This window comes from Leucoraja erinacea, chromosome 22 (genome assembly GCF_028641065.1).
Source record: "Leucoraja erinacea ecotype New England chromosome 22, Leri_hhj_1, whole genome shotgun sequence".
Lineage (NCBI taxonomy): Eukaryota > Metazoa > Chordata > Chondrichthyes > Rajiformes > Rajidae > Leucoraja > Leucoraja erinaceus.
In genome coordinates this window covers 25,790,821-25,805,595 of record NC_073398.1, presented here as the reverse complement: position 1 = coordinate 25,805,595, position 14,775 = coordinate 25,790,821, and the positions used below count along the sequence as shown (strand labels likewise).

The following is a 14,775-nucleotide window of genomic DNA, read 5'->3' as shown; positions in this document are numbered from 1 at the left end:
GAGGTCCTAAAGGGAGAAAATAATTGACAGGCTTTGTTACCAGTGGCCAATACTCAGTGAACAGATGTAAGTGACGTCGAAGGAGAGGAGCGGAGCAAAACCTATTTACCAGACAAATGTCAAAGGCCGAAATCAACTGTCTGAAAGAGCAGTGGATGCAGAAACCCAAAGAACGTTTCATGTACCAGGAAAATAATTGATGTCATCTAACCCACAATGTTACAGACTATGACAGAATGCCCCTTTTTGGCTTCCCTGAACATGATAGGGCAAATGCTCTTCTATGCTTGAAATTACTTTCATTCTAATAAGGATATGGTTGTAATATGTTGGAGAAAGCATATTGAGACAAAAATTCCGAAAGATTTTTCAAGCAGAAAGTGGGTTGGAAATGGTTATAGGGGAATCTAAACATTGTAACCACGCTATTTTTGGAGATGGCTTGGCTGAGAAGGTCAAATAATGTGATTTAGTAAAGGAAGGGATGCAGCAATGCTGCAGATGAGTTGGTGCAGAGTGCAGACTAGGACAGTGAAACGGAGACTGGAGAAGAAACAGCCACAAGGAATGCACCACATAGGCAGATTGCCAAATGCGTTGATGGGATCTTTGACAAGCGACTGCTACTTTAAGCTAATCTACAATCTCCTGATGCAGCAAAAAACATTTTACTGCTGGTTAATGGAAATCAATTTTCTGAAGCAAAGGCAATGGGTTGATGATTGGAGCCCATAGGTTTCCTGGTGAAGCTGTGATGGTGTGGAAATATTTCTACACAGAACAGCCTCCCACCAAACAGATGATGGGTATTTAGCCAGATGCATCAATGGAAATGAAATGAGATGGCATAACACATCAATGTCACTTAAATTCTCAGGGATGGGTTACAAATTAGGAGTAATTTTAATGATCAGACCAAGGCCATCAAGATGAACAACTTCTTCACAATCTGGTTACATTAATTTTACCCTTACATTATGAATTCTTCCTTCTACCTTCTTCCTTCTACCTCCCAGCCTCTCCTATAATCGATACTGTGGCTAAGGGGATCAGAGGGTATGGAGAGAAGGCAGGTACGGGATACTGAGTTGGATGATCAGCCATGATCATATTGAATGGCGGTGCAGGCTCTAAGGGCCGAATAGCCTACTCCTGCACCTAATTTCTATGTTTCACTGCAACTCCTTCCTACTGGCTGTCATTTCACATGATCTCCTGCTAAACCTATGATAACTTCCCTCTCTTGGATCATTTGCTACTTTTCTCTCTCATCGTGCATGCCCTGTTCAATTATTTTAGACCTCTTAAAACCTTAGTGGATTCCTTCAAAATTTATTTTCCTTACTTGAACATACCCAAGACTTTATATTGATATAAAATAATATCTATTGCATCAGCATCCGATCCTACTCGGGATCCGATGTCTCCTCCCCTTCCCCAGCCCTCGGGCTCCTCCCCCTCCCTTTTTCCTTTCTTCTCCCCGCCACCCTCCATCAGTCTGAAGAAGGGTTTCGGCCCGAAACGTTGCCTATTTCCTTCGCTCCATAGATGCTGCTGCACCCGCTGAGATTCTCCAGCATTTTTGTGTACCTTCGATTTTCCAGCATCTGCAGTTCCTTCTTAAACTAATCTTGCATTCCCCGACCTCATCTTCCTGAGTGCAGACCCACCTTGGCTCTGTGAGAGAGAAGCATGGGGAGGGGGGGTCTTTAAATCACCTGGAACCCTCAGATCTGTGGGATTATTGTGGTGGATTAAAATCTTTGCTTGACAGATTCAAAGAATCCAGTCCCTTTAAACAAGAAGAAAATGCTTGGAATCTTTGATTTTGTTTTTTGATGACCCTGAATAAATCAATGAGCTGAATCAGCACTGCTGACGAAACTCAATATTCTCAGCCCAGAGCTCCAGCTCCAGGGGGGGGGGGGGGGGGGGGGACTGCTCTTGTTTCACTAATGAGCCGTGCAGGCCATGAATAATTCAGTCAATCTGCTTATTGCCTGGGTAATGGGCATGCTGAGAGTGGGGGTGAGTGAAGAGGCTGAGAGTGAGAGCCACAGAGATAGGCTGTTGACAGCTTTATCAGCCCCGACCAAACACTGAACCAGACAGGACAGTTTCCGTCAGTGGTGAGGATTCTACTTTGCCACATGTTTAATTCTAATTTAATTTATTTTCGTCATGTACAAAGGAGGCGAGAGAGAGACTGCTGTTCAGCCCAGTCGGTGTGACACAAAGATAGTGCTCAAGTGGATGATTCACATTTCTCAAAAACTGCTGACAGACCCAGTGCACAGCTCCTAATCCTTCTCGGACATGTGGCTCAATGAAGTACTAAGATATATCTAATGGCTGTGAAAAGTAATACCACTTTATCAATTTACCATATCAATGACAACATGTGCTGTTAAAATTGGTAATCATGTTTAGTTAAGCAGTAAAAACTTTCTGCATTTGCACCGATGTCCATTTCACTGTTGCTTTTGCACTGTACTGCTGCATATATTTCAAGCAGACTGGTAGGGCAATATTTGACAGAAAAATGAGCTTGTAATTCATGTAATTGATGCAAATTATAGCTGTTCTGAAATTACTGTGACAAATAGTTTCCTTTGGCGATTACCCTGGTAAAATGATATGTTTCTGACTCGCAATAGCTTAAGGCCAATCAGCTATCTGGGATGTGTTCAAGAAGGAACTGCAGATGCTGGAAGATCGAAGGTACACAAAAATGCTGGAGAAACTCAGCGGGTGCAGCAGCATCTATGGAGCGAAGGAAATGGGCGACGTTTCGGGCTGAAACCCTTCTTCAGCTGATCAAGTCTGAAGAAGGGTTTCGACCCGAAACGTCGCCCATTTCCTTCACTCCATAGATGCTGCTGCACCCGCTGAGTTTCTCCAGCATTTTTGTGTACCAGCTATCTGGGATTGCAGCCTGGATCACTGTCACAATGAACCTGTACCATTGATGGCTGGGAATTTCTGTTTGGTGCTAGGCCACCATCAACTGGGCAATGGAACAGGGAGCAGGGTCACTGAGAATGCGAATGCAACAGGAGACTGGACAACTCAGGTGACTGGATTACTGTTAATTGGGAACAGGCACAGGGACTCTGCCATCTGGGAAAGGAATACTAATACTGGGAATTGAACTGGGGGCTATGTCATTTTGCACTGAGCTATTGATACATCAATGTTTTATGAAGCAGAAATTCTCCTGGATAAGTGTAATCAACAGCATTTCAAGAAATTATATAGTTTTAAGACCGGGTATTTTTGGGAGAAGGACCAGTACTTGATCCAGCTCAATGCCCCCAGTGAAAAGTGTTGTACTGTACGTCACTTGGATGAGACATCAAGGAAGAAATACATATTGGTCCTTTATACTCCACTTCTGAAATTTAGTTCCATTGGCTTCACCAAATGATTTGTGGCTGCTGACCAAAAAGGATTCTGAAAAATGATTAGTGGCAGCCTTAATCTGACAACAGAGGAAGCACATGATGTCTCAGTATAGGGAGGGGTGGGTTAAAGCTATAAAGAACCTATGATTTATCTGAGCTGGTTGTGTTTGATAGGGTAGTGCGGAAGGATTTTTATATCTGAACCGCACTGTAAAAAATGTGGGGATTTTTTATTTGATGGAGAAATGTTTAGTGACCGGAGTGTTGAGTACACACAGCTGGAGTACTGTGCACAATTCTAATCAACACACTGTAGGAATAATGTGATTGCAATGAAGAGAGTGTAAAAGAGATTCCTGGGATTATGACTGGATGTTTCAGTTATGAGGAGAGACGGGATAGACTAGAATTTCTCCCTGGTGCGAAGGAGGCAGATGGGGAGCCTGATAGAAATGACCAACATTATGAGGAGCATTAATAGGGTAGATAGCAGGAATTCCTTCCTAATAACAGAGGTATCTAAAACTAGAGCGCATAGGTTTAGGTAAAGAACATGAGTCTTAGAGAGGATCTGGGGGAGAAACATTTTCCCCAGGAACCAGTTGGAATCTGGAACACACTTTCTGAGTGGGTGCTGGAGGCAGATTCGCTCACAATAATTAAAAGCATGAAGTTAATGCATTGAAGGCCATGGAGCAAGTGCTGATGAAATGGATCAGTTTATGGAGATATTTGATGATTTGCTGGGAACTGGTCAGAGGAACAACCCATTTCTATTTTGCCATACACCCTCCCACATTCAACATTGATCCAGGCATTCCTGATGGGTGCACAGGTTTTCAGACACTGATGATTATTTCCTTTCTGGTTCTAGTTTATCTTAACCTATATCTTAACACCCCAGCGCAGAGGGAGAAGAGGAGGGAAGAGACTGCGACCTAAGACTTTTGCCTCCATCACAGTGAGGAGATGCTGGGTGGACTCACTGTGGTGGATGTTAATGTGTGTTTAATGTTGTTTTATTGTATGGTATTATATGTATGACTGCTGCAATTTCGTTCAGACTTCGGTCTGAATGACAATAAAAGGCTATCTTTCTAACACAGTGCCAATAATTTCCCAGTTCAGCAGACTTCAAACAAAACCATTAAGGCAGTGGGAGAGTGTTAGAGATGTATAGAAGGTTGAGAATTGTGTCATTTAATTCCCCTTGCCACAATCTTGTAATGTTGACTAAAAACTAAGATTTTTTTTCCATTCATGTCCAAATAATGTAAAAAGGAAAACAGAATTAACCTTTAGAAAGCAGCTCAAATCAAATCTCCAAGAGCACCTGGTACATCTGCAACATTGCAAGTTTAGGAGTATTTCAGTTTCATTCTGTTTCTCTGATTGATTTGATGCCAAATGCCAGCACTTATAACTGAATCCAATGCCTGTATTAATATTTCCATTGAAAATACAAGCAAGGTCATTTTAAACTTTTAAGTTGCTGCCTGCCATGTACAGCGATTCTGAGAATTGTTCTCACTGGTAAAAAGGTTCTTAAAATATCCACTATTTCATACAATGTTTCACCATCAAACATTCATTATACCCAAAGCAACATTTTGATATCAGTGTGCCCGCCCTATGCATTTGGCAATCTCTAGCTTTTGTAACTTACATTTATCTACTCAGCTAGTTATATAGAAAATCTTTTGAACAGCACCAACCAGTGCAGTGTTAACTGGTTCCTACCCTTGTGTGGAGAAAATTTAATCAACCGCAAGTGTAATTTGGCATTTGAAATTGGAAAGTGTCTTTAGAATGTTGCTGATGAGTACAGGGCCCTTACCTTCTCATAGGGGTCAGAGTCATAATTCAGCCCAATTCCACAATCATCAGTAATCTCAGACAAATCCTCATCGTCAAACTCCTCCAGGCTGATATCGTGAGCAGGTCTATTAAGAAGAGAACCATAACAATAACATTAAAGAACGCATGAAATTAAAAATAAAGTTACATTTACTCAGTGGTTCTGGCAGCACAAGTGGACAGAGAAACGGTTGATACTTCAGTTCAATACAACTCAAACACAACTTAACTCATACACTTTACTCCAATACTGATGTACAACACTCACATCTTACATAGAAACATAGAAAATAGGTGCAGGAATAGGGCATTCGGCCCTTCGAGCCTGCACCGCCATCAAATATGATCATGGCTGATCATCCAACTCGGTATCCTGTTCCTGCCTTCTCTCCATACCCCCTGATCCCTTTAGCCACAAGGGCCACATCCAACTCCCTCTTAAATATAGCCAATGAACTGGCCTCAACTACCTTCTGCGGCAGAGAATTCCAGAGATTCACCACTCTCTGTGTGAAAAAAGTTTTCCTCATCTCGGTCCTAAAAGATTTCCCCCTTATCCTTAAACTAGGACCCCTGGTTCTGGACTTCCCCAACATCGGGAACAATCTTCCTGCATCTAGCCTGTCCAACCCCTTAAGAATTTTGTAAGTTTCTATAAGATCCCCCCCTCAATCTTCTAAATTCTAGCGAGTACAAACCTTACACACATTGGTATCTACCCAACAATGACTGTCACTGCATACTCCCTAGATCTACAGTGCTGGAGAACGTTTCTTGCAACTGCAACACCACACTGGAGGAGCATCCCTTTAATTGCCACAACCACAAATGATGGGAGAAGAGTGTTGCCGGGGCTTGGCTATCATAAAGGCCAGCAGAAATCAGAGGTTAATGGTGCACTTCGATTCAACACAACCTGTCAAAGCCAACGTCCCCCGTATTACAAACTCTTCTGTATGAAAATGTCCAATTGGTACAAATTATGTCTCTCACCTACACACAGGACCACTATTTGTGCATATTAACATTTCAGACGCACAAGACATTTCTCCTGGCCAAATCCTCTAAGAGTAATTTATTCCTTCTTTTGAAAATCAAAGAGAACTGCAACTCTATCAGATTCAACACAAAAGGTTGCTACCTTCTGTGGAAGAGTGTAATAGACATCGATCAGGTAATTGTTGAACAGATTGCACTTTACCATATGCACAGTAGGGCACTCTCAATTTCTGGTTGTGAAGGAAATAGCCACAACTGCTATGTGTTTGATTAAGCACAACCTGCACATACTGAAACCAGTTTTTGTGTACTAACTTCAAAAGGCATATCGGAGAAGAGAGAAAAAGATAGGTCATCACTTCCTCTGGCTCCTCTTCCAGCAACTCAAGCCTCATCACCAGTTGGTTTAGAATGAGGATACACATGTACCGAGTTACACAGCATACTGCAGTCAGACTGGGACTGAGGCAGATGGGGAAGTCTGAGTGATACACAATTGCACCGTTTCTGGCCTCACTAAGGGTTTTGGTCAGGGGCTGATGCTGCCTGTCGATGAGGGGGCAGGAGTTATTCTGAAGCACAGAGAAAGGCTATAAAAAGGTAAATGAAATTCTTAGTTTTTTGTACCTAGACAAAGGCAGCCAGGTAAGTTTTTGAGACAATAAAATAGCATACACAATATATACCTTTAAAACAGGCATTAAATAGAAAAATCATGGGATAACTCCGCCAGAGAGCCAACGCTCTTTGTAGAACAGCAACCTCTCGCTGTGGTTGTTGTTCTACAAATGCAAATGAGGAGTTAAGACTGAATTTGACCAAGGCACTGTTTAAGGAAGTGACAAAGATGATTGCTAAGGACAGGTCAGTGGATGTCACTAACATGCACATTTGTAAGGCATTTGACAAGGTCCTCCATGGTAGGCTAATCCAGAAGATTAAGATGAGTGGGCTCCAAAGTGAGTTGGTGGATTGGATTCAAACCTGGTTTGGAAAAAGTTGACAGGACTATGACCAGTGGTATTCCATGGGGGTCAGTACAGGGACTCCTGTTGTTTATGATATAAATGACTGGAATGAAAATGTAGATGAGCTGATTAGTATGGTTGGAGTGGAACAAAAATTAGTGGAGTTGTCGATGATCAGGTTTGTTAAAGGAAACAATGGGATATTAAACAGTTATAGACTTTAGACTTTACTTTAGAGATACAGCGTGAAAACAGGCCTTTCGGCCCACCGAGTCTGCGCTGACTAGCAAACACCCGTACACTAGCACTATCCTTCACAGTGGGGACATATTGCAATTTTACCAAAGCCAATTAACCTACAAACCTGTATGTCTTTGGAGTGTGGGAGGAAACCGGAGCACCCAGAGAAAACCCACACGGTCACAGGGAGAACGTACAAACTCCATTCAGATAGCACCCGTAGTCAGGATCGAACCCGGGTTTCTGGCGCTGTCGGCAGCAACTCTATCACTGCGCCACTGTACCGCCCCTGCGCCATTGTAGATGTGGGTGGAGAAATGGCACTTGAAATTTAATCCAGACAAGTGTGAGGTGTGACACCTTGGGAGGTCAAAGGTAAGAGGAAAGAAAACAGTAAATAGCGAGGTTTTTAGGAGTATTGTTGCACATGGAGAAATCCTGGAGTACAAGTCCATAGCTCTCTGGAATGGCAACACAAGTAGATAAGAGTGGTAAAGAAGGTGTATGGCATGCTTGGCTTCATTGTCAGAGCATTGACTATAAATCAGGAAATCATGTTGGAGCTGTATCAAACTTTGGTTGGGCTGCATTTGAGGTAACTTGTGCAGTTCTGGTCACTCCATTGCAGGAAGGATGTGGTGACTTCAGAGATGGTGTAAAAGATATTCACTGGGATTTAGCCTGTATTGGAGAGTATAAGGAATGGTTGTCAAACTTGGATAGTTTTCTTTGGAGCATCAGCCTGAGGAGAGCGGAGACAGAACTCTGCAAAATGAGAGGCATACATAGGATAGATAGTCAGGTCTGTACCCAGGGCTGAAATGTCTCGGCATGGCCTAAAGGTGAGAAGGGTCATAAAATCATAAGTGATAGGAGCAGAATTCCGACAATCGGCCCATCAAGTCGATTCCGCCATTCAATCATAACTGATCTATCTCTCCCTCTTAACCCCATTCTCCTGCCTTCTCCCCATAACCTCTGACACCCGTACTAATCAAGAATATATCTATCTCTGCCTTAAAAATATCCACTGACTTGGCCTCCACAGCCTTCTGTGGCTAAGAATTACACAGATTCACCACCCTCTGACAAAAGAGAAAGTTGAAAGGTTTTGCGCAAGGCCAATGTTTGTTTATACACAGAGAGTGGTAGATGCCTGGAATGTGTAGCCAGGCGGATGGTGGACACAGATGCAATAGTGACATTTAGCAAGCATTTAGACAGGCACATGAACATGCTGGGATGGAGGGATATGCACCGCGTGCAGGTAGATGGGATTAATTTAATTTGGAATCATGGTCAGTACTGACGGGCTTGATCCTGTGTTGTACCGTTCAATGTTCTATGTAATACAGTTACCAAAATAATGCTGGGGTTTTCGATGATCATGCATGAAGATAGTTTGCATCAATTTGCCTCATATTCTGCTGTAATTAGACTAGATGACTTACAAAAGGAATGAGACCAGGATATTTGGTTAAATATTAAAGAGCCTGAGCATGATTAAATTAGACGGAATATTAAAAGATCAATGTGAAAATTAGAATCATGGTCTGAATGGAATATGAAAGGATCTGAGCAGTAAACAGGGGGGAGAAAATAAACTGGGGGAGATTCAACAGTGTATAGGGGACGAGACTGTAGGAGCACATTTAGTGGTGTGAGAAAGGATAAAATCAACATGGGCTTAAATCAGTTTGTGTGCAGGATCACCCTGGGATCTTTTTTATTTCACCAAGCTTTTACACCCTCACTTCCTTCAGTTAGGGAGCCATTCAACTGCATGCCCACCCAACTTCTAATATTCAGGTGAGACATACTGTCAAGGTGCACACACACAAAATTGCTTTCCCAAGGTGTATGACAGCGGCCCTTGTCCAGGGAATCAGCAGTAACAATACATAGAAACATAGAAAATAGGTGCAGGAGGAGGCCATTCGGCCCTTCGAGCCAGCACCGCCATTTATTGTGATCATGGCTGATCGTCCCAAATCTATAACCCGTGCCTGCCTTCTCCCCATATCCCTTGATTCCACTAAACCCTAGAGCTCTATCTAACTCTCTCTTAAATCCATCGAGTGATTTGGCCTCCACTACCCTCTGTGGCAGAGAATTCCACAAATTCACAACTCTCTGGGTGAAAAGGTTTTTTATCACCTCAGTCTTAAATGGCCTCCCGTTTATTCTAAGACTGTGGCCCATGGTTCTGGACTCACCCAACATTGGGAACATTTTTCCTGCATCTAGCTTGTATAGTCCTTTTATAATGTTATACGTTTCTATAATATTCCCCCTCATCCTTCTAAACTCCTGTGAATACAAGCCTAGTCTTTTCAATCTTTCCTCATATGACAGTCCTGCCATCCCAGGGATCAATCTCGTGAACCTATGCTGCACTGCCTCAATCACAAGGATGTCCTTCCTCAAATTAGGAGACCAAAACTGTACACAATACTCCAGATGTGGTCTTACAGAGCCCTATACAACTGCAGAAGAACCTCTTTACTCCTATACTGAAATCCTCTTCTTATGAAGGCCAACATTCCATTGGCTTTCTTCACTGCCTGCTGTACCTGCACGCCAACTTTCAATGACTGGTGTACAGGGACACCCAGGTCTCGCTGTACCTCCCCCTTACCTAACCTAACCCCATTGAGATAATAATCTGCCCTCTTGTTTTTGCCGCCAAAGTGGATAACCTCACATTTATTTATATTATACTGCATCTGCCACGCATCTGACCACTCACTCAACCTGTCCAGGTCACCCTAACATCCTTTTCACAGTTCACACTGCCACCCAGCTTTATGTTATCCACAAACTTGCTAGTGTTGCTCCTAATTCCCTCTTCCAAATCATTAATATATATGGTAAACAGTTGCTGCCTCAACACCGAGCCTTGCAGCACTCCACTCACCACTGCCTGCCATTCTGAAAAGGACCCGTTCACTCCTACTCTTTACTTCCCGTCTGCCAACCAATTTTCTATCCATGTCAACACCCTACCCCCAATACCATGTGCTCTAATTTTAGTTACCAGTCTCCCGTGCGGGACCTTATCAAAGGCTTTCTGAAAGTCTAGATACACTACATCCACTGGCTCCCCTTCATCCATTTTACTTGTCACATCCTCAAAAAATTCCAGAAGATTAGTCAAGCATGATTTCCCTTTGGGAAATAGAGCCTTTGGGACTGAAAATAGTGGAGGCACAAAAAACAATCAAACCTGCTGCACTTGATCTGAGCAGATATTCTAGTAAACACATTGCATCATCTTGCTTTTCTGCTATTATATGCAAATGACAGGTTTCATTAATGGGAGGCCTCATTAATTTTGATCCTTCCATTTGGATCGAAGAAGAACCCTCGCTTGATACTGTGGCTTTATATTTCACTTAGGTTTAAAGCTTCAAGAGTCACAGGGCTATTTCATAACATCACATACAGGGTACAGACTAGACCAAGAACTAGTTCATCGAAGAGCAGGGATATGTAGGCTTTGAAAAGGGTGCAGAGGCAGTTTACTAGAATGATTCCTGGATTAAGGGGTATTAGCTACAAGGGGAGGTTGGACAGACTTGGATTGTTTTCTCTGGAACACCAGAGGTTGTGGGGAGAACTAATAATATATATAAATTATGAGAGGCATAGATAGGATAGGCAGTCAGAACATTTTTCACAGGATGAAAAAAATCAAATACTTGAGGGCGTAGCTTTAACTTGATAGGAGCAAAGTTTCAAGGGGATGTGCAAGGCAAATTTATTTTAAACAGAGGGTGTGAAGTTCGTGGACCACACTGCCTGGGTTGGTGGTAGGGGAACATATGATAGTGGCATTTATGAGACTTTTGGATAAACAGATGGATATGCAGGGAAACGAGGGATATGGATTACGTGCAGGTAGATAAGAGTTGCATTTGATATCATGTGCAGCACCTACATTGTGTGCCGAAGGGCCTGCTTTGTGCTGCACTGTTCTAGTTGTTGATATTTGTTTGTACAGAATGCATACAGTGTATTTGCATTTGTGGCATTGAGTATAAAGGTGGCAAGTCATGTTGCAGCTGTATAAAACACTGATTAAGCCACATTTAGAACATTGAGCAGAGTTCTGGTCATCACATTACTGGAAGGGTGTGGAAGCTTTGAAGAGGGTTACAGAAAAAGTTCACCGAGAGGTTGCCTGAATTGGGAAGTATAAGCGTCTCGACCCGAAACGTTACCCATTTCTTCTCCTGGTTCCATCAATAAAAAACTTCTGAGATGACTTCTCTTCTTGGTCTTTCTCCAATACCTCCGCACAGTCCCAGATGTCCAGCCTTGGCCCTGCTCATCTACATGCTGCCCCTGGCAACATCATCTGAAAACCCTCAGATCTACCTTGCTACCTCTTCTATCAATCTCTCTGCTGCTTATCCAATCTCCACCATTGCTTTCGCAAAAATGTCATTCATTTACGCCTGATCCCATGGTCTTTGATTCCAATCACAAATTCTTCCTCTAGCCACTGACTTTATCACTCTTTCTTGAAATTACTTGAAACCCTTAACAGACCTTACAAAATCCCAAGCTTCTGACCTCAACCCATCTCCATCATGAAGACTATTTTCTAAATCCACTCTTGAAACCTGTTAATATCTGTACTACCTTAAAATTGAATTATTCCATTGTTATATGTTACATCATTGCATCATTGGTTTTGAAATCCTTTCATGATGTTGCCCCTTCCTTACTCTGTAATCTTCTCCTACAATCCTCTGGGAATTCAAAGCTCTTCCAATTATGGCCTCTTGGCCATCTCATTTCCACCACTCTGTCACAGGAATCTGTGCCTCGTCTCCTTTTCCCACCTCCAGAATTATGTTCCTCAACTTCTTCACCTTCCTACCTCTTTTCTTTTTAAATGATGTTCTTCCAAACGTTATCCATCTTTTAATCAGACCTGATATTTATTTAAAGACACACACAAAATGCTGGAATAACTCAGCGAGACAGGCAGCATCTCTGGAGAGAATGAATGGGTGAGGTTTCAGGTCTCGACCCGAAACATCGCCCATTCCTTCTCTCCAGAGATGCTTCCTGTCCCGCTGAGTTATCCAGCATTTTGTGTCCATCTTCGATTTAAACCAACATCTGCAGTTACTTCATACTGATATTTCTTTATTTGGCTGTGTACCAATTTTTATTTGATAATGTTCAAGTGAATATTATGTATATTGCACAACAAAGAAATAGACCACTCATTCCAATAAGCTTATAATGGTGTTTACAGCCTACATGAACCTCCTGCTATATTTGCTATATTTAAGAGGGAGTTAGATGTGGCCCTTGTGGCTAAGGGGATCAGGGGGTATGGAGAGAAGGCAGGTACGGGATACTGAGTTGGATGATCAGCCATGATCATATTGAATGGCGGTGCAGGCTCGAAGGGCCGAATGGCCTACTCCTGCACCTAATTTCTATGTTTCTATGTTTCTATGTTTCCTCCCACCCATCTAACACTAGCAGCATAACTTATCAGTCCATTATTGTTTGTGTAGTTATGAAGTTTCCCCTTCAGTACCTGAATCCTCCAACATCTCTAAAATATGCCCCTTAAAATCTTTTTGTTCGAGTCTATGACTGCCTGTTCTTATCTCAGTGGTTCAAATTTTGCTGCCTGCTCTGAATCGAAAGTGCAATCAGATTATATGGAGTGTTTTGTCTTATTAAAAGTGCAAAATAATTCAAGCTGTTCTTGGTGTGTATAATTAGATGAGTGGATGTACAGTTATGTCTATGGGCATGTATGAGGGTGTTTACATCAGGATGCATTGTTAAGCAGATAGGGTGTGTACATCTTGAATCTATAGATTGATGACTGAATGGCTGATTACATAGTGGTGTGTAGTTGGCTCGGTGTTCACATGCAGGGCTGAGAGGATGTGTTTGTATGTAGAAGGGTGTGCGTAATGAGGGAAGGGTGATTTAAATTCCACTTGGAAATAAATAACACAAATCACATTAACATTTCAGTCACCCACAACAAACCCTGCGACGATCCGGTGTTCCAGCAAACCACATACATATCACTGGTTGGCTGCTGGGCCCAATGCTGACTTAACTTAGCGTTTTCAGTCATTACCTGCAGTATTTTTATCCTCGGAATATTCACGTACCAAATAATTTGTATCGCAGCCGATTCCCCCCCCCCCAATTCTTAAAATATATTTTTAAATTAAAATAAAGCCCTAATCATTAAATGACATATTGTGGCCGGGTTTAGTTGATAATTAATAAGTAATTGCATCAGTTTCTGCACGACTGTAGCAAAAATAACAGAGGTAAGGATCTTACAATTGTTAATATATTACGTTTATAATCTATATATCATCTACTCTTACCTGCAGCCTGGAGGGGAGAGAGAGTGGAAGGTTGACAGCGAAAACATCTCAGTGGGATCCGCCATCTTCTGACTCAAAAAAATAACCCAAGGACACAAGAGGCTTTGCAATTGATGGGAGGGAGAAAAATAAAAATCAAAGCTTCCAGTTCAGGTTTACACCGCAAACAGATAGCAATCCGCGTTCTTCACGTGCATCAGGAGCTTTGAAGGTGGGAACAATAAATCGATACTTTAATTACTAAACGGACCAGATGTAGTAATATCATATAATGTGCAAGGAAGCGACCAGCACTGCGGAACATCTAGACGCCGTCACTAACTCGGCTGCCTCGCCACCGAGTCCTGGGACTGACTGTCCTTCGCATTTGGGGCACCGGTTTGCGTCGAAACCCCAGAGTATGTGGGGAGGAGGTTTTTTTTGTTGCAGAGCTAGCTTTTACATAACCGCATTGCAAACCAGCTCGGTTCCTGCTGCATCCAGCTCCTCGCATTGACTGTGCAGAGGGATGTTGCAGATAAAACGAGGGGAGGGAGGGGGGATGAACACGTCACCGTGAAGACGGGAAAGAGGAAAAAATTGTGTTTTTTTCCCCACCCGTCCCTTCAACCCCCCCCCCACCCACACACACACACCTAACCCCCACCGGCGTGACTTTGCAAATAGCGACGCTCAGATTTATATTGAACTGAGACTTGATTCAGACAGAATTCGAAGCGAGCGCTGTCCGATGCCACTGGGTGCTGAATTAATCAAAAATGCGACCACGAACCTTGCAAAAAAATTACTGTATCAAGTCACCCAGGCTACTTAACTGAACCTGAATTTATGTAACATCTTGAATGTTATGCAATCATTCCTGAACATAGCTTGACATCGAAGCAGGTAAGAGGTTTGACAGACAACCATCTTGAAGGAATAGTT

At 42.6% G+C, this 14,775-nt stretch overlaps 1 protein-coding gene across 2 annotated transcripts in view; it reads right to left on the bottom strand.

The window, feature by feature from the left end:
- Positions 1-14,382, bottom strand: part of mapk8ip2 (mitogen-activated protein kinase 8 interacting protein 2) — a 44,869-nt gene extending 30,487 nt beyond the window's left edge. For both annotated transcript variants that reach the window (XM_055653251.1, XM_055653252.1), the window contains exons 1-2: positions 13,852-14,382; positions 5,242-5,347 (exon numbers count right to left, since the gene is read on the bottom strand). In XM_055653251.1, coding sequence (XP_055509226.1) covers positions 5,242-5,347; positions 13,852-13,916 — 171 coding nt within the window. In that variant the 5' untranslated portion in view covers positions 13,917-14,382. The remainder of the gene's footprint in view (positions 1-5,241; positions 5,348-13,851) is intronic.
- Positions 14,383-14,775: the final 393 nt, after the last annotated feature.